This window comes from Schistocerca americana, chromosome 1 (genome assembly GCF_021461395.2).
Source record: "Schistocerca americana isolate TAMUIC-IGC-003095 chromosome 1, iqSchAmer2.1, whole genome shotgun sequence".
In the NCBI taxonomy this organism is placed as follows: Eukaryota; Metazoa; Arthropoda; class Insecta; order Orthoptera; family Acrididae; genus Schistocerca; species Schistocerca americana.
Window position 1 is genome coordinate 668,319,940 of NC_060119.1, and position 27,679 is coordinate 668,347,618.

Below are 27,679 nucleotides of genomic sequence, written 5' to 3' on the forward strand. Positions count from 1 at the left end.
TGTGGGTGTATAGATCCTGAGAAATCAGTATCCAGAACAATCACCTCTGGCCGTAATAACGACCTTGATACGCCTGGGCATTGAGTCAAACAGAGCTTGGATGGCGTGTACAGGTACAGCTGTCCATGCAGTTACAACACGATACCATAGTTCATCAACAGTAGTGACTGGCGTATTGTGACCAGCCAGTTACTCGGCCACCATTGTCCAGACGTTTTCAATTGGTGAGAGATCTGGAGAATGTGCTGGCCAGGGCAGCAGTCGAACATTTCCTGTATCCAGAAAGGCCCGTACAGGACCTAAAACATGCGGCCGTGCATTATCCTGCTGAAATGTAGGGTTTTGCAGGGATCGAATGAAGGGTAGAGCCACGGGTCGTAAATCATCTGAAATGTAACGTCCACTGTTCAAAGTGCCATCAATGCGACCAAGAGGTGACCGAGATGTGTAACCAAGGGTATCCCATACCATCAGGCCGGGTGATACACCAGTATGGCGATGACGAATACACGCTTCCAATGTGCGGTCACCGCGATGTCGCCAAACACGGATGCGACCATCATGATGCTTTAAACAGAACCTGTATTCACCCGGAAAAATGACGTTTTGCCCTTCGTGCACCCAGGTTCGTCGTTGAGTACACCATCGCAGGCGCTCCTGTCTGTGATGAAGCGTCAAGGGTAACCGCAGTCATGGTCTCCGAGCTGATAGTCCATGCTGTTGCAAACGTCGTCGAACTGTTCGTGCAGAAGGTCATTGTCTTGCAAATGTCCCCAAATGTTGACTCAGGGATCGAGACGTGGCTGCATGATTCGTTTCAGCCATGTGGATAAGATGCCTGTCACCTAGACTGCTAGTGATACAAGGCCGTTGGGATGCAGCACGGCGTTCCGCATTACCCTCCTGAACTCACCGATTCCGTATTCTGCTAACAGTCGTTGGATCTCGACCAACGCGAGGAGCAATGTAGCTATACGATAAACCGCAATCGCGATAGACTACGATTGGTGACGTGACGGAAACGTGATGGTACGCATTTCTCCTCCTTACACGAGGCATCACAACAACGTTTCACCAGGCAACGCCGGTCAACTGCTGTTAGTGTACGAGAAATCGGTTGGAAACTTTCCTCATGCCAGCACGTTGTAGGTGTCGCCACCGGCGCCAACCTTGTGTGAATGCTCTGAAAAGCTAATCATTTGCATATCACACCATCTTCTTCCTGTCGGTTAAATTTCGCTTCTGTAGCACGTCATCTTCGTGGTGTAGCAATTTTAATGGCCAGTGGTGTAATTCTGAAACACAGAACTGTAACACATATGGTTTGCTTCATAAAAATGTTTCATGTATTATTTATTAAGGTTTCCGTCAAATTTGCGTTTAATGTGTAATAATATAATAGCAACTAGTTTCTAATAGCGACTAGTTTCATTTTCTAACCACTGTTTCTCTAACGTTCTTTTATTTGTTGTGTATGGGGTGACTAACCAGTATGACAATATTTTAAGGACTCGGTATAGAATCACGTTTTCTACTATGTGTCCAGAATTAGTTCCGTCGGAGCCAACGCGCCTTGTAAAACCGTGGCTTCAGCGGATCTTGTTGTGTCCGGTTATCTGTTAATAAAACCAGCCACATGCATCACCATGGCGAGCCAACAGGAAGCGTGGGAGGCACGTCACATGGCGGTTGCTCGCCGCTCCTTTGAATACAGAACTCCGCCTTCCCTATCTCTTCCTATACAGTCCTGGCACAGAGCAGGCAGCTTCTTGCAGTCTGCCGCTAGCTCTCCTGTGTTTTAGCCCTTGGCTTAGGCCGTATGTCTGTGGCTCTTCTTCATTGGCTGACTCACACGCGAACCGCCTCTTCTCTTTTCTTACTCCTGCGCCCACTCTGTTCTCCTAGACCAGTGGGCGCCTCACAGTGCGCTCCAGGAGAGCCCCTCCGTGGTCAGAGGCCTCAGATGACACCAAAATTCTGTTTATTTAACCCTTTAATTTTGGACTCCTCCAAATGCCCACGTCCTCGTCGGTCCTTAGTAGGTAACCCTTCTACACCTGTACAGTTATTATTGACAGGTTTGGCCGACAAATCATTACCGAACCAAAGTTCCAATACGACAAAGCTTTCTCCTAAATACAAGCGTCCCGTGGGAGGACCGTTTGATGTCATTCTGAAGATTTTTGACTAATAATCATACGTACGACCACGACATGTAGAACACAATACATAAAATTACATAAAACAGCCTTAGGAACAACATAGACCAACAATATGTATTACTAAACCTCTGTTCTGAAGTCCGGTATCAGCTGCACGTTTCGTATGGGGGGCTCTCAGGGGCAACAAGAACTTGAGTTTCAGCACTTTGTGTGGATACTGAAAGACTTCAAAAATTTAGAATGGTGTCATAATCTACTCATTAAGTGGTACAATCTTACATTAAAACTTTAAAACAATAAGATAAGTATTATAGTTGGAAACTGTGTGTTTGTCAGGAGGCAGCGTAACTGACAGCGTGGCAATACGCGGACTTATTCTTCCAGTATTTCACAATGAGAGCAATTAGCGACTTCCAACAAACTTAAAATATAACTTTAAATCACGAAAAAACTTTTTTCGCCGGTATTCTCCACAAAATGATGAAAGTAAAAAAACTTATCGCCAACTACATTTTCACTGTTCCTGTAGTCAAACATCAGCATCACACACGATTATTAATTTATTACTTCTTTGCTACAAACAATGTTTGCAATACTGTTTCCAAACAGAATCACTGAATGTACCAGCACAAATATACCACTGTACGACACATGTTCCAGGAAGTAAGGCATCGTAAACGTATAGATGCGTAAAAAATTAGTTTTTGCTTAAAATGGCACACATTGAAGCCTCAACATCAGGCATGTCATTTTAATTTATCATTTCTATACTACTACCTCTATTCGGGACACACAGTATCAAAATACACCACTGAATGTATGAGCAAAATTATATTATTGTATGACACGTAGCTCAGAATGCATGATGACGAAAACATTGAGATGCTTGAAAAACAATGTTTTCATTTGCGAAACTTTCTCGGACTCTACTCATCCACTATTTTGTAACGAGAGACTTAGGAACTTACAACAAACGTTAAGCAAAATTTCAAACATTTTCTATACTTTTTCTCGTTTACATACCTAAAGTCAAATATTTCACGCATTAACTCATTTGTAAAGTAATCAGGCGCTTGAAGTGGTTTCATACAAGGTAGTTTCAGGGGTTTACTGGCTGCAACTTACCCGTACAACTGAATACAAGTTAATGAAGATTCGTCATCAGGGCTTTTGGTGTCAAAGGGGCACAGCTTCACACGATTTCCCTAACTTTCTCCACCTGTAATTTGTGATTCACAGGAATCTCCAAATGCGGGAAGGCGTCAAGAAATCAGAATCACTTTTCCTTTCGGGAGAGAGAATGTAACTTGCTGTTCCGGTTACACAAGTCAGGTGAGTTTTAAGTGGTGGAGGGGGGTATTATTAATGGCAAAAACATTTTGAGAGCAGTAAGCTGGAGTATTGATGACAATAACGAACTTCGTCTCAGAGCTGTGAGTATTCAACATTATGTTGCCGATCAAAGTGTGAGGGTACAGGAAGTTGACGTAAGTGGTAGGTGAAGTAATTGTTTCTCGTCAAATCAACTGAGCCATCTCATTTACCTAAGAGATGCTAACGATCGTTACTTTCGCGAATTTTATATTTCAGTAGAGAAATAAAGCTTAATGTGAATAATACCGCATACGCATTGCAAACACCGCTTCACCGCTACAGTGCCCATTATTGTACTTCAGATTTATAGTGCCGATAACACTGAGCTAATTTTCCTATCTCTATCATTTGTAGTAAAACAAAAAAATGGCTCTGAGCACTATGGGACTTATCATCTGAGGTCATCAGTTCCCTAGAATTTAGAACTACTTAAACCTAACTAATCTAAGGACATCACACACATCCATGCCCGAGGCAGCATTCGAACCTGCGACCGTAGCGTTCGCGCTGTTCCAGACTGATGCGCCTAGAACCGCTCGACCACGCCGACCGGCTATAGCAAAACAGTTTACTGATTTATTGACTGCTGCTGGATCATCGTTTTCGTGTATAGTATTTGTAGTAGATTACGGTAATTAAGTAATTTTTTTGCATGGGTTACACTCTATCCTCTGAATCGAAATACCACGTACTTTCGCAACAGGCCTTTCTGAACTCATGTGTAGAGTACTATGAAGTCTGCATATGTAAAACTGCGCTTTTTCTGTTAATGGACGTGATTTTAACATAAGCGGCTGAAATTTCGTCGAGGTAATTGACGTACCAATAAAGGCATTGACTACAGGCTGAATTGATTGTGGTACTCCTGGTGTTTAGAAAGTAATTCTCTGGTAAAGAATGAGCGCACCCAATACTTTTGGCTATCCTGAAAACACTAAATTAATCTACTATTCGCAGTGTCTAAGTTTTACGATCTAGTGAGCAATGTTTTTCAGCCATGCCCGCATGTATGAACGAACAGACATTGCTACGATCTACGACTGTATGATATGGAAGAAATGTATTCGCAATTGCGAATACGATTAGACTTCTGAAATGCAATTTATTGGTAACTTACGGTAATTTGTGCCTGACTGGGACTCGAACCCGGGTCTGCCGCATTATGTGAGTCGTCACCTTAACCATTTCCGCTATGCGAGCACGCCTGCCGGACTGACCCGTCGTCGTATTTCCAAGTCCTGCATTCGCACAGTTGCTGTGATCCAGCACGGGGAGAGACTTATGTATTATTATCACAGCCGTCTCGGCGTATTATACTGTCTGCATTGTGTGTGTTTTACGATCCATTATGCAATGTCCTTCAGACACGCATGTTTGAAGTAAGAAGCAGTGCTGCGATCTACAGCCGTATGAAATGGAAGAAGCATATTCCCAGTTGCGAATAGGATTAAACTTCATTTGCAGGATTTATTAGTGATACATGAAATTCTTCACCGGACCGGGACTATAATTCTTATATCCTGCTTTACGTGAACAGTACTCTTAACCGCTTTGGCTATCCAGGGACGCCTCATGGACTGATCCAGTCTTCCCACACAGTGAAACAAATACTGTATCGGCACTTATTCGTTGCAGGCATGTGTACAACACTAATGGTTGCAATGGCTGCATTTTGAGAGTGTGTGTATCTTCATATACACAGTAAACGCAAGCATGCCTGAAGAATTTCGCATTTTTTTCAATTTTTGAGTCAACAGTCTTCAGATTGATGCGACCCGTCACGAATTCTTCGCTTGTGCCAACATTTTAATCCCACAATGGCGCTTGCAACTTACGTCCCCAATTATTTGCTGGATGTATTCCAATCTCTGTCTTTCTCTACTGTCCATGATCAGTACAGTGAACTGCATATCACGCCATAAAACACAGGAAGTGCAAACGGTATTTCATGCCTAAACAGGCCGCAACGATAGTAAACAAATCTCTCCCTGTGCGGTATTCACAGCAAGTGTGCGAGTGCAGGGCGTGGACAGATGGAGGTATACAAAGGTTTCTGTCGGCCTGGGAAGAGTGTTCGGATAGTCGAAGGGGTTAAGGCGACCGCTCGCGTAAGGCGGGAAATCTGGGTTCGAGTCCCGATCTGGCACAAAGTTTCTTAATTTACGGATAAACTGTGCAGCTGAAGTGTAATCGTATTCACAAATGCGAATACATTTCTTACATGTTAGTTAAAATAGTGGTGTTGATCAAATTATTGAACTTTTAAGTTGTTGCTGCAGAAATAGTCCGTCTAGATAGGGTCCCAATGTAAGTAGTCCTGGCCTGTTGTGTCCAGATGACCTTTCAGAGTCTCTGAAAGCAGAAACGTAATCTCTGGATGCAATAAAAGAGGACGGTGTCATAAAGTTCCTCATGTGGAGATGGATATATTTTACTTCTGATAGTAACATATCTTAATAACAGTTCAGGAGGACAGGGAATGTGATGGTGGAGGCAGGGAGGCTCCCTGCCTTTGGCGGCTGACGCACGGATCCGCAGAGCGTGAGACAGCCGGCGCCTGGCAGTGACGTCTGACGGGAGGAAGCATTCCCTCAAGAGCGCTCGTCCCACGGCGGCAGCGATCACCGCTCCGCTTGACAAATGGTCCCCGCCCCCTACTTCAACCCCCACTCCCTCCGCCCTGGATGTCGCTCTGGAGGGCCATCCGCCGGAAGAGTCGCAGCCGAGGACTCAGCCGCAGCGGCGTTGTAATCGGATTTCCGTTGTGCGGAAAAAGTGACACATCTCCGAGCGGTAACTACCACGCCGCACCGCACCGCGGCGCGCCTGTGCCCGCCTGGAAATGACGCGTGGCACGTGCGTAGCGCTGCTACAGAAGTCTTTGTTCTGCTTTGTAATGTTCAGTGTTCAAAGGAGAGGATAATGACGCCAAGACTGAATGACCAACGAAAGGATAACGTCCTAATACCCGAACTGTGGTACGTCAGAACTTGGAACGTGATAGGAAAACCGGAAAATCTGAAAATGGAAATGCTAATGCTCAATGTAGATATAGTGGAGTCAGTGAAATTAAGATAGGATTTCTGGTCACAGGAGTATAGGGTAATATCAGCAATAGCAGAAAATGGTATAACGGGAGCAGGATTTGTTATGAAAACAAAGGCCGGCCAAATGGTTCAAATGGCTCTGGGCACTATGGGACGTAACATCTGAGGTCATCAGTCCCCTAGAACTTAGAACTACTTGAACCTAAGCCCGACCGGTTGGCCGTGCGGTCCAACGTAAGGCTTTCCGGGCGGGTAGGAGCGCCTAGTCCCTGGCACGAATCCGCCCGGCGGATTTGTGTCGAGGTCCGGTGAACCGGCCAGTCTGTGGACGGTTTTTAGGCGGTTTTCCATCTGCCTCGGCGAATGCGGGCTTGTTTCCCTTATTCCGCCTCAGTTACACTAGGTCGGCGATTGCAGCGCAAACAAGTTCTCCACGTACGCGTACACCACCATTTAACATACAATACAATAACTAACCTAAGGACATCACACACATCCATGCCCGAGGCAGGATTCGAACCTGTGGCCGTAGCGGTCGCCCGGTTGCAGACTGAAGCGCGTAGACCCGCTCGGCCACAACGGGCGGCAAAGGCCGGTCAGAAAATAAGTGGGTGTGAACAGTTCAGAGATAGAGTTGTACTCATCATAATCGATAGAAACCAACACAGCGATAGTTCAGATATACCTGGCGACGTCGAAAACTGAAAATCAAGTCATAGATAAAGTACATGAGGATACTGAACGGGTAATGCAGTACGAAAAGGGAGACGAAAATTTAATATTTATGGGGCACTGGAATGCGGTTTTACAGGAAGAAAGAGTTGCTGGAGAAAATTGACTTGTTACCTGGAACAAGAGACGAGAAAGACCAATTGAGTTCTTCAATAAATTTCAGTTAGTAACAGCGGATACTCTGTTCAAGAATCACAAGAGGAGAAGGTATACTTGTAAAAGGCCGGGAGATGCGGGAAGATTTCAGAGAGATTGCATTGCTTTCAGTATGGTCAAGTTGGGACAAAGATTACTTTGATAATAGAAAACAACTGAGGTGAAACACTGGCGTAATATGTTCTTCTTTTAAGGGTCACTGACTTAGCATTTAGAAGCATGGCTATGTGTAAATGGTGCTTCCTCGTTTAAACTTCATGTATACATATACAGATGCCGTGTAGACTACAATTTTTGTCATAGCAGCTGTTCTAAAAACCGCTTCATCTTATTAGCTGATGACGGTAATACTGTCCAACGATCGAGTTAGTGTACCTCTGTAGCAGCTAACCTCTCGACGTGCACTTAACAATGACAAGTGGCGACGATGATATTCTGATCCCATGAGAGAGCATCTAGCACTTCCATGACTGAGAGTTAAAGGACAAACTACACAAGCAGAAATACCCCATGAGCGGACAAGATACATGCTACCGTGACACCTTCTCTGAGAGATCACGTGTCACAAATTCTGGTCAGCAGAGGAATGATACCGTTGTCAATAAGAGTTAACAAATGGTTCAAATGGCTCTGAGCACTATGGGACTTAACTGCTCTGCTCATCAGTCCCATAGAACTTAGAAAAGAGTTAACAGCTGCTAGTGCTGGATTCCCAATATTGTCAAGGTTATATCCATAATCAAAATTAATTAAATGATTCGACGAACGTATTTCTGTGGCTTCACTGAAAACTGAATCCCAGAAAATGAAACATATTTTTAAACTTGGACATTCTAGTATAGCATAGCCAAATACAGTGCTCTGCGATGGTCGATTTATAGAAGTGTATTTTTGGGGACGGTGGACGGGGGGGAGGGGGGGGGGGGAGAGGGGGTCACAAAGCGCCGAAGTTTAACGCAACGTGCTTGAATTTTACGCAAAGTACGCCCAATATACGACAACCCACAACGACTAGAAATCTGATGCACGCCTGCCCTCTACAAAATCAAGTCATCCTTTTCGCAGCCACCGAGAGTGGTTTACTTTCCTGCTGACAGAAAGATAATCTTGACTTTATGTCTAGAGCAGACACTACCTATTATACAGGACAGATTGCCTACGAACAATAGGAAAGCCTTCGACGCCAACCTTTTCTCTTCTGCTTCTTGTGGTAGATCACTCCCACTCAGTTCGAAACGCAAAGCCTTGCGGATCTTCCATGATGGATAGTTATTATCTTCATAAACCTCTATGAGGTGCTCGAGACCTTTCTGAAAATGATAATTATGACCAGTCATACGTGGAATGTGTGCAAGTGTACTTAGGAAACAGTGATGTGCACAGGATGACGAAAGCTGCCCGCTAGTAGACGAATGACACCATGCCCCAGGTTTGTCAAGAAAAGCTAGGAAAGGAGGCAGCCGTCCTTTTTCAGCTCGGCTCAGTGGCTGCCGGCACGGTAGCTCAGAGTGTTCGGTCCGAGAGTTAGCTGCCCTCTGTAATAAAAAACACTGAGTGAATGGATCAACGATGAACTTCAATGGGTGTCATAGTACGTTCGCCCCGATGAAATGCAACTAACAGTAACAAACAAAAAGAAGATAAAAGAAGTGTATAGTCTGGCGGTTTACGAACGTAAAAGACGACTTTTCGAAACTAACTGGGTTAGTTGTCATTTTTTATTTATTTAGACCTTTGCAGGTAATACGAGTATCTTAACTCTGATTTCGCTACTATTTTTATGGAAGGTCAAACGAGTATCGCCCTCCAAGGGTAATTATTTTTATTGTTATGGGACGTAAGATAAATATTACTATACACGAATGATTAAATTCACAAACCTAATGAGTTATTTACTGAAGAAAATATTAAAAAAAGTACAAAAGGAACTATAATTTAATAATAAAAAGTAAATGAAGCACAAAACATTTGCCACGCAAAATAAGGCTGCCGTGAAATTGGATCCGACACATACTACAGATACTAAAGTGCGCGTCACTTATGTTGGCAGCCGAGTTTAGGTTCGTTCTGCGCATCTGACGTCACAAAACACAGTCAGCCAATGAACAGAGAACGATGTTGCCAGATATAGACTGCAGAGCAGAGCAGGGACGAGTGTCTTCAGTTTTAGAAATGTTCAGTCATAAATAAAGTAATTGAACAAAAGCAATGTCTTGATAGCAGACTTTCTTTTATAGAAAGTTTGGAAAAAGCATTCTTTATAGGCCGGCCGCGGTAGCCGTGCGGTTCTGGCGCTGCAGTCCAGAACCACGAGGCTGCTACGGTCGCAGGTTCGAATCCTGCCTCGGACATGGGTGTGTGTGATGTCCTTAGGTTAGTTAGGTTTAAGTAGTTCTAAGTTCTAGGGGACTTATGACCTAAGATGTTGAGTCCCATAGTGCTCAGAGCCATTTGAACCATTCTTTATACCAATTGCTTCATATTCTATTAATTAATTAAACCGAACAAGCAATAAGACTCCTAATTCAGGCGATAGCAAGGAAAGGTGTTTGTATCAATCACACGAACCGCTTTTTCGCAATAAAGAACAGCGGTAATTGTTTATTTCCTATTGTACTTCGATGAAGTGTGAGTAATTCGTAGTCATACCAAGTGTTTATCAGTATTGTGCGTGACCTGTTAGACTCCTCATGGAGATAACGTGTAGGACGAGGTGCGTTAGCGTAACGGTAAAGCTGTTGGGTTAAAAAGCGGAAGGTTTTGAGTTCAAACCTTGTGCAGTACTTAATGTTTTCTTTATTTAGAAACAATATCGAAGTGTCTTACTTCACGAATTTAATTCGTTTGAATGCAATTTTTTGAAATTTCTAGTGCTTTAAAATAAAGCCAAACTTGCCCGGTGTAAATAAAACTTTTGTTACAGTCGCGAAAGACGGAATATTTCTCAATATTACATACGACACCTATCTGGTACTTAAATTAAATGAGATATTGTTATACAGTAAAGTTTATATGAAATTTAGGTATCTTGTCCACATTTCATTCTCAACATTGTGGAAACTAAAATCGACCATACGGAAAGTATCTCTATGGACTTTTACCTCTGCAAACTCTTCAAAATTTCGTGCAATGGTTTACTACATTTAATGCTGCATAATAACTGCGTTGAACATCGAAACAAAATTAAGTCATTTATGGGGGGAAGGTATCAGTCAAGAAGATGTGTAAAAATCTAATTTTTGGGCGAAATAGTTTTGTGGAATCGAATGATAAGAGGGTCAAAGCAGTCAGAACACCATGTGTCAGCACAGGGGAGCAGTGCAGTGATGACGAAATCGCGCACAGCGCGGAATGCGGGGAGCACGTCTCTGTAGCAGCGAAAGGGTTAATGCGGCCGTGGTGGCTTTACTTCATGAACTGAGCGCACCCCCTTAAACGTAAGCTCGCCAACTATGCTATACTATGGCGCTGCTTCTCTTGGCGCGTGCGTCATGTGCAACTGGCAACGCAGCGATCTCCCGCGTCTGGGCGGGCATGCGCGAGCCGCCAAGATAAAAGAATTGAACTATAGTACGAGTACAGGAAGCTGACACGCTACCAGGGCACTACTGTAACTTTCCAATAGACGTACCATAGTTGAAGAACGAATATTAAACTCGAAACGCCGCGCGCGGTAGCCGTGCAGCCTGAGGCGCCTTGCCACCGTTCGCGCGGCTATCCCCGTATGGGGTTCGAGTCTTCCCTCGGGCATGGGTGTGTGTGTTGTCCTTAGCCTAAGTTAGTTCAGGTTAAGATTAAGTAGTGTGTAAGCCTCGGGACCGATGACCGTAACAGTTTGGTCCCATAGGAACTTACCACAAATTTCCAAAACTGGAAACAACAGATACTGGAAAGCACATACAGCTCCTCGTGTAAAGCAAAGGTAAGGAAAATTTGACAGTCAGCTGATACGTTTCTCTTAGGTGAAAACTACAGAGACACCAGGTCGCGGCCGGAGCAATTACAAATAAATACATCTACTTTCAATATTTTTACTATCACCATTTGTTTAAAGATTAGACTGCAATAAAATACGACTAATTTGATAGAATATGAAACTTAGAAAAGCCTACAACTACACAATTTGTAGAGAGTTAAGGCTTAAAATATTACCAGCACAAATTTAATTAAAGAAAGAAAAACTGAACTCCGGTCAGACTCTAAACTCGTCCTTTACATTAGTAAACCGTCAATCTATCCACTTTGTTTTATTTCATTTTCATTTTTTTTGTTTTCTTTTTGTTGATCTCATTTTGTTCGTTCCATTTGTTCGCTGGGGACGTCCCATGACATCCGTTCAAGTTCATCGTTGATCCCTTAACTCGTTTTTTTTACTACAGAGAGCAGCTAACCATCTGACCGAACACGCTGAGCTACCGTGCCGACACCAGGAAACCAGTGAAACAGATGAGAAACGCTCGTCGTTCAACCGATGTGGAGCTCGGAATCTCGACATATACTGTACCCAAACTATATACTGCTTCTATCTGACGATGTAAACACCAAGCCGAAGCTCCACAGACCGCTAGAGTTGTGAACACTGACACATCTGAACTTGGTCATGGGCAGTGCTCTTTCTTGGAGTCTAAATTATTCGGACAGGGCAATGTTTCTGTTTCCCATTGTACAATAGCCAAGAGGGAATAACAAGAGTGGAAGACCAAGAACGAAGTGCTCGGATTGAGAAGGATGAAAGACAGAGATGTAGTCTTTCGCCTGTACATTTTAATCCGCACATCGAAGAAGCAATGACTGAAATAAATGAAAGGTTCAATGCTGGAACTAAAATTCAAGGGGAAAGGATATCAATAACAGAATTCGCTGATGATATTGATATCTTCAGTGAAAGTGAAGAAGAATTAATGGATCTGCCGAATGGAATGAACAGTCTAATGAGTAAAGAATACGGATTGAGAGTAAATCGAAGAAAGACGAAAGTAATGAGAAGTAGCTGAAATGAAAACAGCGAGAAGCTTAATGGTGACGAAGTAGATGAAGGTAAGGAATTCTGCCACCTAGGAAGCAAAGTAACCCATGACGGACAGAGTAAGGAGGACATCAAAAGCAGACTAGCACTGGCAAAAAGGGCGTTTCTTACGAAGTGAAATTTACTCGTATTGAATATAGGAAGGATGAAATTTCTGGGAATGGACTTTAGTAGAACAGTATTGTATGCTAGTGAAACATAGGCTGTGTGAAAACCGGAACAGAAGAGAATCGAAGCATTTGAGATGTAGTGTTACAGACGAACGTTGAGAATTGGATGGACTGATAAGACAAGGAATCAGGAGATTCTGGGCGGAATGTGGGAGGAATGGAATAATTGGGAATCATTGACAAGAAGAAGGGACAGGATGATAGCACAATGCTTCAGGGAATAATTTCCATGATACTAGAGGGAGTTGTAGATGGTAAAAACCGTAGAGGACGTTCGAGATTGGAACACATCCAGCAAATAATTGAGGATGTAGGTGTGCTACTCGGATATAAAGAAGTTGGCACAGGAGAGGAATTTGTGGCGGGCCGCACCACATCAAACCAGACTGGTGACTAAAAAGAAGATAAAAAAATAAATAAAAAAATTAAGCAACTCGACGGGGCATGGACTGAAAAAAACTGCTGCAAGCTGAGAATTTCAGGATTTTGTGCACGAACTGACCTGTCGAGTATGTCCCATTAACGTTCGATGCAACTGATGTCGGGCGATATGTGTGGCCAAATCATTCGCTCGAGGTGACTCGAATGTTCTTAAAACCAGTGATAAACGGTTGCGGGCCAGTGACATGACGCATTGTCAGCCATAAAAATTCCACCGTTGTTTGGGAACGTGAGGACCATAAATGGCTGCAAATGGTCAGTGATTGGTTCAGTTGGCCCAGAGAACCCAGTCTATTCCATGCAAACACGGCCCATACAAGTATTATGGTTCCACCACCAGCTTGTACAGCGCCTCGTTGACAACTTGGGCCCATGGTTGCGCGGGGTCTACGACACACTCGAACCCAACCATCAGCTCTGACCAGCTGATATCGGGACTCGTCTAACCAAGCCACGGTTTTCCAGTCGTCTATCGTCCAACCGACATGATCACGAGCCCAGTAGAGGTACTGGAGAAAATGTCGTGCTGTTAAGAAAGGCACTCTCGTTGGTCGTCTACTGCCATAGCCCATTAACGCCAGATTTCACCACACTGTCTTAACGGATACGTTCGTCGTACTTCTCATGTCGATTTCTGCGGTTATTTCGCGTTGTGTTGCTTGTTTGTTAGTACTGATAACTCTATGCAAACGCCATGGCTCTCGTTCGTTAGGTGACGGCCATTGACCACTGCATTGTCCGTGATGAGAGATAATGTCTGAAATTTGGTACTCTCGGCAGACCCATGTGTCCACCTCTAACTATCATTTCGACTTCAAAGTCTGTGGCCGTAATTATGTCGGACACCTATTCGCATGAATCACCTGAGGACACACGATAGCTTCGCTAATGCTTTGCCCTTTTATACCCTGTGTGCGTGATACTACTACCACCTGTATCAGCATATAGCTGTCTCATGGCTTTTGTCACCACAGTGAATATTCCTAGACTGATTATTTAAAGCTACTTCTTATGTATTCTTTCTAGGGATGGTCTTGCATCTCTCTTCAGGTGTCTGTCAGTTCAGTTTCTTCAGCGTCTCTGCGACGGTTGAAAAATCCTGTAGTCATTCGTGGTCCGCGTCTTTGTATGCTTTCAATATCCCCTTTAGTCCTATTTGTTACTGATTCCACACTCTCGAGTGGTTTAATAGGAAGGGTCGCACCAGTGTTTTGCAGGGAAATCTCCTTTGTAGACTGCATTTCCCTAGTATATGAACAATGCACCGAAGTCTACCACATGGTTTACCTACAACTGAGGCTAAGTGATCGTTGCAGTTCTTATACCTACAAACTGTTACTCTCGGGTGTTTGTATGAGTTGACTGAATCCATCTGTAACTCGTAAATATTGTAGTCGTGGGACACAATTTTTTCATTTTGTGAAGGGCACAATTTTACATTTTTGAACATTTGAAGCAAATTTTAAATCTTTACACTACTTTTAAATATTATGAGGATCTGACTCAATGTTTGCGTAGCTTTTTGTAGACAATACTTCACTGTAGATAATTGTATCATCTGCGAAAAGTTACTATTAACAATGTCAGGAAGCTTATTAACATGTGAGCGCAAGGATCCCAACAAGCCTTCCTAGGGCACGCCTGCAGTTACTCTCTACTCAAGATAACATACTGCGTCCTCTCTACCAAGAAGTTATTAGTTCAGTCACAAATTTCCCTTGATGCCCCATACGATAGCACTTTCGATAGTTAACACAAGTGTGGTACTGAGCCTTACATTTTTCGAAAAAGCATCAAATGATGACAACAATCCACGCACTTCCTAATTAATAAATTTCGACTATCCGTTTCCTCCCAATGTATATTGCGCATTCTCTTACAGTTAACTTGAAAAATTGATAACTTTATGATTGAGAAGAAGCTTTCTTCAATTATGAACTTTTATTGGAGTGGTTTAATTGACACTACGACTCATTCCTCCACAGATTCATGCTAAATAATGCAGTACGTTTTCGTGTATGGGGAGTAATGTGTGTGTGTGTGTGTGTGTGTGTGTGTGTGTGTGTGTATTTTCATATGAACGAGTCCATCAACGAATAATTACTTTCCAGAGTGTTTTATCGTCTGTTTTGTGAGGCTGATTTCCGGAATCTCCCTATTAGATTGGCGTTGGGTATTAATTTTCGTATGGTGGATGTGCTAGAAATCAGAAATCATTAGGAAATTGAAAAGTCAAATGCCGCAAAATCTAGTTGTTCGGATGCTGCAGCTGGACTGTCTTCAGTCTGTGACATGCATTTGCTGCGGTAGGTTAATGATTAGTTTGAATAATCAATTACAGCTCTTGCATACTGCTATGTTGCAGAACTTTCTCACTTATCCCTCCGTGCAACGCAGAGTTGTTCATGGTAGACTATATTCAGGTTTCAGCTAGCCGCGAACTATTGCTCTGATGAAACCATGGCATGATGAATTGTTAAAGTCATGTTTTAGACTGTTTTCTATCCTTCCTTCCAGTTCTGCATAGAACAGACCTCAGACCGAATAAAGTACTCTTGAACGAATCTTGTAAGAGGTCCATGACTAAGGAATTTGTTGCTAGCGCACTCGAGCAGATGTAATTTCGATGGATTACTCACGCGCTGCCTGCGAAATTGTAAGCTATAAGAGAATCTCAGACCAGAGAACAGTATTGTCAACAGTAGGAACTGCGTAGTAGAAGAAGTAAGTAGTAGCATGCAGTCCCTCGCTCATATGTACTATTGTAATATCAAGTCCCATGTAAATCTTTTTAAAAAAATCTCTTAATAATAATCTTTCTTATAAGAATTAACTTTTGACAATCATTCATCTCAATTTAAAGAATTTAGTAATTTCTCCAGTCCATGGTCATCCCGATTATTGTAAAGAAAAATCAGTTGTTTCTTTTTATTCATGACAAGTCTATCGGCCAGCATAGCACTAGGCTGTGCCAGAAAATTTCTTATAGGAGCAGATATATATATATGCGTTATCCGGCGACCTTATAGAGGTAAGAACTTTCAATTTATTCAGAATGATCTTTCAGGGCCAAATCTACCAGTTTAAATTCACAGTCAATTATTGAAAGGTTATAAGTGAGCCACAATTTTACTGAGAGATTAGTCACATTGTATTATTCATAGGTTACGGAATTTATTTATTGGGAGGTTACGCTAAATGTGAGTGCTATACATAATTATATTTTTTTTTTCTGTTGGGAGGTTACAATCTGACAAGAGATTTATTAGTACTCCCACTTTCATGCAGTATTTTCTAGTACTTCTGCTAGTCAATATTCGCCTGGTAGCTACATTTCTAATAATTGTACTTACGTTGTATTTGTATTTTGAGTCATGGTGGGTCGTAAAACTTAGAAATTTTGCTACTATGATTCGTTCTCGCAGTATTTACCTTGTATGTTTGAAATAAGAGATAATCCGTATGCATGCTGGTTTCATTTATGACTTTCTGCGATATAGGATCTTATGTAGTATGGAATTCACCATAAAATCAATTCGATAAAAGCACGTTTTCTAAACAATATGATTTTACCTCTCTATTGTTTCAGTAAATGTCAACATAGGGTTCATTAGGGTGATACTAAGAGACGATGGTTCACCTGCGAAACAGGAAATGTTCTTAGCCATGTAGAGTGACCTCTCTCGCCCGCTACCCCACAAAGACAATGATATTTTAACTGCCCGGCCAGATTCCCACATTAGCCAGCTATCAACTTAGAAATGTTCTTGCCAGGAATCGTTGGTCGTGATGGTGATATGAACGTTAAAGAACACTGCACTATACAAGACGTATACCTCAGTTCAGGTTTGATGACAATGCCTGGATTGAGAAATGTGTGTGTGCAGGCCATGAGAGGGTGATGGAAAGATTTGTTGGGTGACATTACATGCTTGTTTCATAAGAAATCTTGAATATCGCGTTGTTTTCACGTATGTTACCCATCTTTATTCAATGGATAAGTCAGTATACTTTGATAAGACCAATTCTGCGTAGGAACCGAAATTTTTAGGTTCTCAAAGAGAAGTTGCGATTATAAACAATATAAAACAAATGCAAACAAAATTTTTTGGATGACTGTAAACTGACTGCAGCAATCTACTAAAGAGAGGAATTTCGGCTGTAACGCATACTGTCGTAAATACAATTAATGTAATTGTTGGTCTACTTACACCAGTAATGGTTATTTAATGAGGGTCCCTTATGTCTTCATTAACAATGGCACATTTGTTTCTATATGAATTAATAATGTCATGATGTTAGTATGAAAGCAAGTTAAAAATTCATTTTTACCTATTCCTACCTTATGTGATACTCAACTTCCTTCAATTGTTGTTTTTGAAGGAGTCGTGTGACATCATGTAACACCTGCTTATTCTGGTAAGTGTGCCTAATTTAGATAAAATCTCATAGCCACTTCATTCAGAAATAAATAATACCCTGCGTTATGAAAAAAGATAACTGTGTTATACAAACAGTTTAGTTTCCATTGAAATAATAGAGAAGAATTGATGAATAAGTAAAATAGATAAATTGATAAAATTTTTATTACCTTTGCTTCAATAAAAACGACATGTTGCTTTGTTAAACAACTCCAATATGTACAATAGAAACTTTGTTACATCAAGATCAACTTTATTATCACAATTAGGCGATATCTGTTTTCCGAGTAGAAGTTCATGTGTTCGCATTTGTGTTCACTGGTGAATGGTCGATAGATTCTTTAATACATGCCACAGACTTTTAGAGAAGGCTCCGATATAAGAAATACAGGAACCTTCCATACAGAGCAACTGTATTCAAGGAACTTGTTTCACCATAGGATACCATTGCTACGGTGTCAGTTTTATTATAATTCGTTTGAATACTTTTGAGATTGTGCTAAAACATGTCACGATACCATAATACTGCTTAAGGCGGGAATTCAGTTCCGTGTTGTTCGTAAAACTGTACCTTGAGAAACCTAAAGTAACACACTTGTGGACGGAAAATTTTACGCAAAATTTGATTATAACTGCTGAAACAAGGTTTGAACTTGCTCGTAAACCACATTTTTATCTAATGAAAAGTAAAAAAGCGTTTGAATTTTTGGAAAGTTAACAAGGATGTGACTACTGCTGCCCTGGATAAAATAGTGTTATTAAAATCTTAGAGGAAGACATCAGCTGACGTCTTAGGTATACGACTTCGTTCAGAGAAATGCTTCGTCTTCTAGAGTAAATGAGAGCGACTTGAATATTCAAAGGGTAACATATATAAAATGTTCGAACAACGATAAGGTACTGCCACGTTCGGCTGTTACAGATGCCTCATTTGGGTGTCTTACGTTTCCATCAATCAGATAAATTTTAGAAAAGAGTACAGTTCATGGTCACATATTCTGTAGACTGTTTAGCAATCCACACGAACACAAGAGTACTAGAAGTGATTATAATTTCTCACGTGACTTTACCTTTCGATACCTGCCGCACATGTAACAGCTTACAACTTTCGTAAGTCTGGCCATTAGGCGCAGGATATATACGAGTAATATGTCCCGAGAAGTCGACAAGTCTTAGCGTTATATGACGAATATTAGATGATAAGTTTAGATCCATGTGACTCATATTTACAGCAATTTTCCTGCTAGGTAAAGACATAAATTCTGTATAGACTATGGAAGAATGATTTTGCGCCACGTCGTTCTGATCAGGCTTCTATTGTCAAATGTGGAAAACCATGGGGTGGTCACATTCTTTCGGACGTATCACGTACACGCGCAGTTAATATTAGAGGAACGGTACCGAACAGAGAGGCGAAAAATAGTGCTGGGGAGATAACCCCCATGTTCCAAGAGGTCTTGCAACTTAGTAAACAAGCTGTGAAGGCATTATTCCAGTGTTTCAGTTTAATATCTCCTTTATTTAAGTTACTGTCGAAGAAGCGTAGAAGGAAGTTCCTTCTGGCAGAAAGTAAGGAAGAGGCGAAAGAATTGCTGATTGAAATGGTGAGGGTGCATCTCAGAATATGTAAGATTAACACAAAAGAATTTTAACACTAGTAAGAAAAGCGGTGATCTGCTACAAATAATTACAAGGGTAATACAGCCCAGCTAGGAAAAATGCCAGAAATTCGAAGGAGACGTCCACTGGTATTACATACTGACAAAAAGCTGAGAAAGAAATTCCTGAAAATTGTCGTCTTGTTCAGCGTTATATGAAACGCTACTTGTACGAAAATCAAAGAAGAGGAAATTGAGAAGATACAGTTTGTGGTGCTGCCCAAGAATACTAAAAATTAAGTAAACAAACCAAATCAAAAGTGAAGTAAAAATTAGGTGCGATAAAATCGGGCATTGGAAATTACTTTCGAGAAGCAGGGAAAAATTAATGCTGAGACATCCAGGATTACTTATACTGTCAGAGGAAAAAGTTAGAGACAGAAACACCAAAGTGGCAAGTATCTGGTAGAATGTGTGAGGTTGTTAACGGAGGATACCGGGTGCATCAGGTACGCAGAGGTGACGACAGTAGCACAAGAAAGGAACAAATCGTGGACGGCATCGAATCTCTCAAGGCAATAATGAACACAAAATTAAAAACAAACTAATCTAAGAACAAAATAATCACCATTTTACATACGAGCATGAGGTGTTTTTAGCTACAATCCACAATTTTTTTGGCGTTTTTCCCGTCATGGGGAACATTTGGCAGAAGAAAACTGAGATATCGTTCGAACGATCCTCTTATATCTACATATGTTCAAAACCAAGACCTTATGGTACTATAAGAACAGTTTTTAATAAATCCAGAAAGATCTGAGTTTTTAACCGCTATTGAACTAGTACTCATAGGGGCAGAAGAGAAGCCAAGATCAGTTACAATACTGCCAAGTCTCCACCATGAGATAATGCTCGAAAATAGTAGAATCAGAACGAGTTCGTTATGTTCAGCTGTCGATAATGCATGCGAGACCCTGAAGTTCTGCAGAACATTTTTACGAATAGCTTCGCATGCTAATCGTACTACACTTAAGTGAGCAGTAATGTACTTCGGTAAGTACTTATAACCGTACGTGCTTGGGTATTAAAGTCCGTGGCTCAACTGAAGTAATTATACTTTTCTGCGTGGAAGAACTTCTTCGGAGTTGTTACCATTATTAAATACAGAATAATGTATCAGACATTTCCTCGTGTGTTAAGGATTTTTATATCAGCGCTGACTCCTGATTTAGCTCGTTATAGATCCACTGTGTCCAATGTACGCTGAACGACCATGTCTATAACGCAAATGTACAAAGGCTGAATTTCGTGAGTACTGACAGCAGCAACAGTCGCCGTGAGGCGCATCGCCGCTGTCACTCGGGCTGACAGGCTGAGGTGGCGGCCAGGTCCCAGCGCCGACTGGTCGGCGTTCGTTTCTGGACGGTGCGCGACTGTGCGAGGAGATCATACGCAGCTCTCTGGCAGGCGGCTGGCCATGAGCCGTTCCTTGATGGCCCGCCCGTTGAGCTCGATGTCCGCCACGGCGGGCCCCGGGGGCGGCGGCCGGTACTCCGGCGCCGGGGGCGGCGGCGACGCGCGGGGCGTCACCGAGCGCGCCTCCCACGGCAGCACGCCGCCCACGCTCAGCACCGGCCCGGACACCTGCAACACACCCAGCACTCTGTCGCAGGGACGTCGTGGCAGACTGAGGCCGAAGATTCCCGAAAGTAAGAAGCTCCAGCCGAAGATAACGACAGGTCGTTCTCAGCGGACACGCTGTATGTGGCGACCGTGACATGACATTCTGGTACGACAAGTGGCCCACTCGAAACTTCTGCCGGAAACTCTCTCCCATTCTTAAAAAGTCGGAAAAATATCTTTCACCTATCTTGCCAAACAAGAGCTGCTACGAAAAACTCTGTGATGGAAAATGTTTATGGATCGCGAATGAATTGTTTACAGAAAGCAATTTTCACACAGTAGTTTAACAATAAAGTACAGTACAGGAGTTCATGGCGTAATGTTGTCATCCTTATTGTCATAGTGGAAGTTGATGTTTTGAAGAGCTATTGCAAGGAAGTCGTTGTTTTATGTAACGTAATTTCCCGTAGCAAAGTTGTTTTCCTGTTAATTTGGTATGATTTCGTAAGCTTCTTCTGTTCATTTGACAATGATATACATAAGCAAGATATATGAGACAGGCGAAATACCCTCAGACTTCAAGAAGAATATAATAATTCCAATCCCAAAGAAAGCAGGTGTTGACAGATGCGAAAATTACCGAACTATCAGTTTAATAACTCACAGCTGCAAAATACTAACGCGAATTCTTTACAGACGAATGGAAAAACTAGTAGAAACCGACCTCGGGGAAGATCAGTTTGGATTCAGTAGAAATATTGGAACACGTGAGGCAATACCGACCATACGACTTATCTTAGAAAATAGATTAAGGAAAGAGAAACCTAGGTTTCTAGCATTTGTAGACTTGGGGAAAGCTTTTGACAATGTTGACTGGAATACTCTCTTTAAAATTCTGAAGGTGGTAGGGGTCAAATACAGGGAGCGAAATGCTATTTACAATTTGTACGGAAACCAGATGGCAGTTATAAGAGTCGAGGGACGCGAAAGGGAAGCAGTGGTTGGGAAGGGAGTGAGACGGGGTTGTAGCCTCTCCTCGATGTCATTCAATCTGTATATTGAGCAAGCAGTGAAGGAAACAAAAGAAAAATTTGTAGTAGGTATTAAAATCCATGGAGAAGTAATAAAAACTTTGAGGTTCGCCGATGACATTGTAATTCTGTCAGAGACAGCAAAGGACTTGGAAGAGCAGTTGAACGGAACGGAGTGTGTCTTGAAAGGAGGATATAAGATGAACATAAAAAAAGCAAAACGAGGATAATGGAATGTAGTCGAATTAAATCGGGTGATGCTGTGCGAATTAAATTAGGAAATGAGACTCTTAAATTAGTAAAGGAATTTTGCTATTTGGGGAGAAAAATAACTGATGATGGTCGAAGTAGAGTGGATATAAAATGTAGACTGGCAGTGTCAAGGAAAGCGTTTCTGAGGAAGAGAAATTTATTGCATGGAGTATAGATTTAAGAGTCAGGAAGTCGTTTCTGAAAGTATTTGTATGGAGTGTAGCCATGTATGGAAGTGAAACATGGGCGATAAATACACTCCTGGAAATTGAAATAAGAACACCGTGAATTCATTGTCCCAGGAAGGGGAAACTTTATTGACACATTCCTGGGGTCAGATACATCACATGATCACACTGACAGAACCACAGGCACATAGACACAGGCAACAGAGCATGCACAATGTCGGCACTAGTACAGTGTATATCCACCTTTCGCAGCAATGCAGGCTGCTATTCTCCCATGGAGACGATCGTAGAGATGCTGGATGTAGTCCTGTGGAACGGCTTGCCATGCCTATTCCACTTGGCGCCTCAGTTGGACCAGCGTTCGTGCTGGACGTGCAGACCGCGTGAGACGACGCTTCATCCAGTCCCAAACATGCTCAATGGGGGACAGATCCGGAGATCTTGCTGGCCAGGGTAGTTGACTTACACCTTCTAGAGCACGTTGGGTGGCACGGGATACATGCGGACGTGCATTGTCCTGTTGGAACAGCAAGTTCCCTTGCCGGTCTAGGAATGGTAGAACGATGGGTTCGATGACGGTTTGGATGTACCGTGCACTATTCAGTGTCCCCTCGACGATCACCAGTGGTGTACGGCCAGTGTAGGAGATCGCTCCCCACACCATGATGCCGGGTGTTGGCCCTGTGTGCCTCGGTCGTATGCAGTCCTGATTGTGGCGCTCACCCGCACGGCGTCAAACACGCATACGACCATCATTGGCACCAAGGCAGAAGCGACTCTCATCGCTGAAGACGACACGTCTCCATTCGTCCCTCCATTCACGCCTGTCGCGACATCACTGGAGGCGGGCTGCACGATGTTGGGGCGTAGCGGAAGACGGCCTAACGGTGTGCGGGACCGTAGCCCAGCTTCATGGAGACGGTTGCGAATGGTCCTCGCCGATACCCCAGGAGCAACAGTGTCCCTAATTTGCTGGGAAGTGGCGGTGCGGTCCCCTACGGCACTGCGTAGGATCCTACGGTCTTTGCGTGCATCCGTGCGTCGCTGCGGTCCGGTCCCAGGTCGACGGGCACGTGCACCTTCCGCCGATCACTGGCGACAACATCGATGTACTGTGGAGACCTCACGCCCCACGTGTTGAGCAATTCGGCGGTACGTCCACCCGGCCTCCCGCATGCCGATTATACGCCCTCGCTCAAAGTCCGTCAACTGCACATACGGTTCACGTCCACGCTGTCGCGACATGCTACCAGTGTTAAAGACTGCGATGGAGCTCCGTATGCCACGGCAAACTGGCTGACACTGACGGCGGCGGTGCACAAATGCTGCGCAGCTAGCGCCATTCGACGGCCAACACCACGGTTCCTGGTGTGTCCGCTGTGCTGTGCGTGTGATCATTGGTTGTACAGCCCTCTCGCAGTGTCCGGAGCAAGTATGGTGGGTCTGACACTCCGGTGTCAATGTGTTCTTTTTTCCATTTCCAGGAGTGTAGTTTCTACAAGAAGAGAATAGAAGCTTTTGAAATGTGGTGCTACAGAAGAATGCTGAAGATTAGATGGGTAGATCACATAACTAATGAGGACGTACTGAATGGGACTGGGGAGAAGAGAAGTTTGTGGCACAACTTGACTAGAAGAAGGGATCGGTTGGTAGGACATGTTCTGAGGCATCAAGGGATCACCAACTTAGTATTGGTGGGCAGCGTGGAGGGTAAAAGTCGTAGAGGGAGACCAAGAGATGAATACTCTATCAGAAGGATGTAGGTTGCAGCAGTTACTGGGAGATGAAGAAGCTAGCACAGGATAGAGTAGCATGGAGAGCTGCATCAAACCAGTCTTAGGACTGAAGACCACAACAAGAACAACTATTTTTGTCAGTGTTAAGGCCTGGGGCGAAGCTTCATTTAATTGTGGTATCAGCAGTACTATGAAAAAATGGAAGTGTTTTCTTGACAGGGATATCACACATTCTGCATTACTGCTATTCATATTAATGTGTGAGATTTCTTAGAAAATAGGGTAACAAAGACAACTGGCGTAACAAACTGAACTAATTATTCTGTAACTAGGGTCTGTTATTGCGGAACACTCAACAAACAACAACGATCAACTTCAGATGGCCTACTGGTAGAGGTCAGATTCACACTGTAGTGCAAGTATAGGTATGCACAGTCCCTGTCACTGTCAAGAGAGTTCTTCAAAGTATCACACTGTCAGTATGTAAAATCTTCCAGCCTTTCGGCCACTGTTTCTTAAACAGGCTAAAGACACTGTGAAAGGCCATTTGCCACAGTGGCCAAAACACCCTGAGGAAGGCCATTTGCAACAGCGGCCGAAGTGTTGGACAATTTTACATGCAGATAACGGAAACGTATACCAGAAGAATTTTACTGACTGTCGGTCCCTAATTACAAAGGGTGACTTAGTGGTCATTTTCGCGGGTGACGGGAAATGAAGGCGACGTATTGCAGACAATTTATTTTTTTTCTTCATCTATTTTGCCTACGTTCACTTAATTTCGGACTTCATCTGGAAACACGCCGGTTGTGTCAGAACTATGAGAAGGCTATTAATTATTCGTTTTCTGATGACTGGCACGCTCATAATCCTAACATTGTGCAGATTCTCCATTCAGTATTTTTGGTGTTCTTAACATCCTAGTAATGTGTTCTTAACACAATAGCAATGTGGTCGTCCCATAAGGTTCCTGACGAAACACAGCAACACGGCCCGCACTACATTGCTCCTCAGCACACATTTTTCCTTTGGCGACCATGACAGGAGGTTGTTCTGCAGCGCACAAGACATGCCAGCTTGAAAAGTCTGATTCTGCATTTTGCGAAATACGTAAGCAGTGCCACGTTGTTCGTGTCGTTTCCCTTGATGTTACAACTCGGCAGCAGGTGCAGTACTCACCGTTACAGGGGGCGGTGAGACTGTCCTGGGCCAGAGCGCTGAGCCCAGTGGAGTGAGCATGCTGGCCGCGTCGAGCGGGCCCTGCGGCGAGACCAGAGTGAGGGATCCCTGCGGCGTGGGCAGCTTGCTGGCCGGCGGCGACACCAGGCTGCCTGCCAGAGCCGGGGACACCACGCTGCCGTTGCCAAGCGACGGCGCGGACAGCGGCACGCGGTCGCCCGACGCTCGCATCCCTCCGCCAGCTGCAGAGGTGACAAGAGTTACCTTCAGATTAGTGCACTACAACCGCTCTACGAATTTAATCCATTTTGTACGCAATCAATAGCGTTATCACAGTCTTGGATGGCGACCCACTTTAGTAAAAACAATAATTTAGTTTAAATGACTAAAATTCTAAAACTCCTGTCACTTAAATACTGTGTACTTTTTCTTTCATTTGTGAGATAAGGAGACCGGATTGAGGGTTAGTCATTCCCAGATGATACCACGCAAATACCGCGTAGAACTGTCTCCAACAGTGACAATGGACTCACTTCGACGAGGAACAGAGTCCACAAGTTTCTTCAGCGATGACGCATTCAAGTCAGTCATTGATGATTACATCCTGACAGCTGCTAAACCGAGGTGACGTTAGCTGATACGTTTCAGGCGCTGCTCTAAACAAGCCCAGTCATTTCAAGGGGGTCGTGATGGGGTGACATAGGAGGACAGTAGAGGTGCGACAGGATGCTTGAGTCAAACCAGACCTACGATCACGGACCATTTAAAGATGCGAATGAAGCAGATGCGGAAGGAAGGGCAACACTTGATCACCAGCAATGCAGAAACAGACATTCTGGTTCATATACCGGTAACCGGGATGATTCGGCTCAACTAATGGTACGAAAAACGCCTTAGATATTCCACAGAACGACCTCTAACACTACCTACACCGTCAACGCACCGTCTTTTCACACTTTTCTATCGAAAACTGAATAAGGTGCACCCACATTCACTAATAACAACAATTTCTGTCAGGTTTGAAATTGACTGCCATTGACAAGGAGTAACAATCGCCCCCAGTCGGTTGAGATCTTACTAAGACCACTGTTCTTACGCCACGGTACATGGCTACGAGTGGTGCATCACTCCAAGGAAACAAGGTGGACAGTTCCGTTGAAATGTGACAACGTCTCTCAAGGTGTTGTCATGGGCACATCCAAGTAGGATATCTCATTTCTGCCATACACTCACGTATCCACGTCGAACTTTTTTCCTACGGTGGTTCCATACAACCAACTTACACATTCGCACTGTTTCACTGATAAGTCTTACGTTGTTGGGATCTCGAGATCGCCTGTTCCAAAGCGACCAGTTTTCTTGTTTAAGGGGTTGTACAATATTTTGTCTTATGAACTTAACTGATCTTACAGTACACAGTTCTCTACAATATGAAGAAAGGCTACAATCATTGTTTTTAAGGATAAAATCACTTACATTCCTAAGTCGTGCAACACGGTAATGTTTTAGAATTAGTTTCCCATTTTAAATCCTCTGCCAGCTAAGCTGTTAGCTTGAAAATGACCTATAGAATAAATCAACTAAATATTGTATGGTGAACCATAAAATGCAAAGAACACTAGGCAACAATATGTGGAATGAAAGAAAAGAAAACTAAATATTTTTCAAGTAATGGCTCATCTGTTTTGGCTCCTAACAATGGATAATACGAAAGCAAGAAGAAAAAAGTATGTGGAACACTGAAATGAACCTTATGAAAAGAACAAAGGGTTGCAGTGTGAGGGATCAGATAAGAAATGAAGACATCGGAGCTGATCCTGGAATTTATTAGGATGTCAGAGAGAAAACTAAACAAGAATCGAATTTGAAGCGAAACGAAAAATGATATCGTGGAAGACCATGGATGAGATGTCAGGACCTAAATCGGAAAAACCGAAGGACCTACCTCCTTGAAGTGAAGAAGAAGAGGAAGAAGAAGGTTAGCTGTTGTCTGCACAGCTACGAAGAGTACAGTTACTTATAACGTGGCTGTATTTCACACATTAGCTACCAACGGATATTTACACTGATCAGCAGTCACGTCGATAGCCAGGTGATTAAAAATTTAAGTTGTGGCTTTAATTAGGAAGAGATTAAGTTTCTTAGGCATAAAAGAGCTCAGTCGAGGGAGTGCAACACGAGAATCCTAACTGGCAAAGGCATGCTTTGGAGATTGCTGAGACGTTCGGTGTCAGTTTAAATAAACTGACCTTTTGAAAGGTTGGGGAACTTGCATCTCAGTACAGACTTCGAAGCAGAATCTATGTCAGTTCGCTTCAGGATTAATTTATTGGCTAACATCGCAAATATAAATTTTTTGATTGGAATGAAAGATGTCCCCTCCCCATTCGCCCAATATGGTGAACGCTATTTACCAACGAAGTGAAATGGAGCAGTGATTAAATCACTATCATGGCAATCCGGAGAAGCAAGGATGTAATCTCCGTCAGAAGTTACTGATTTAGGTTTCTCGTTATTTCCCTAAGTAGCTTAGGTAAAACATT

At 43.1% G+C, this 27,679-nt stretch overlaps 1 protein-coding gene across 1 annotated transcript in view; it reads right to left on the reverse strand.

Moving 5' to 3' along the window:
- Positions 1-27,679, reverse strand: part of LOC124588311 (nephrin-like) — a 178,769-nt gene that overhangs the window by 72,001 nt on the left and 79,089 nt on the right. Inside the window, exons 9-10 of the mRNA XM_047131470.1 lie at positions 25,137-25,378; positions 20,718-20,771 (exon numbers count right to left, since the gene is read on the reverse strand). Coding sequence (XP_046987426.1) covers positions 20,718-20,771; positions 25,137-25,378 — 296 coding nt within the window. The remainder of the gene's footprint in view (positions 1-20,717; positions 20,772-25,136; positions 25,379-27,679) is intronic.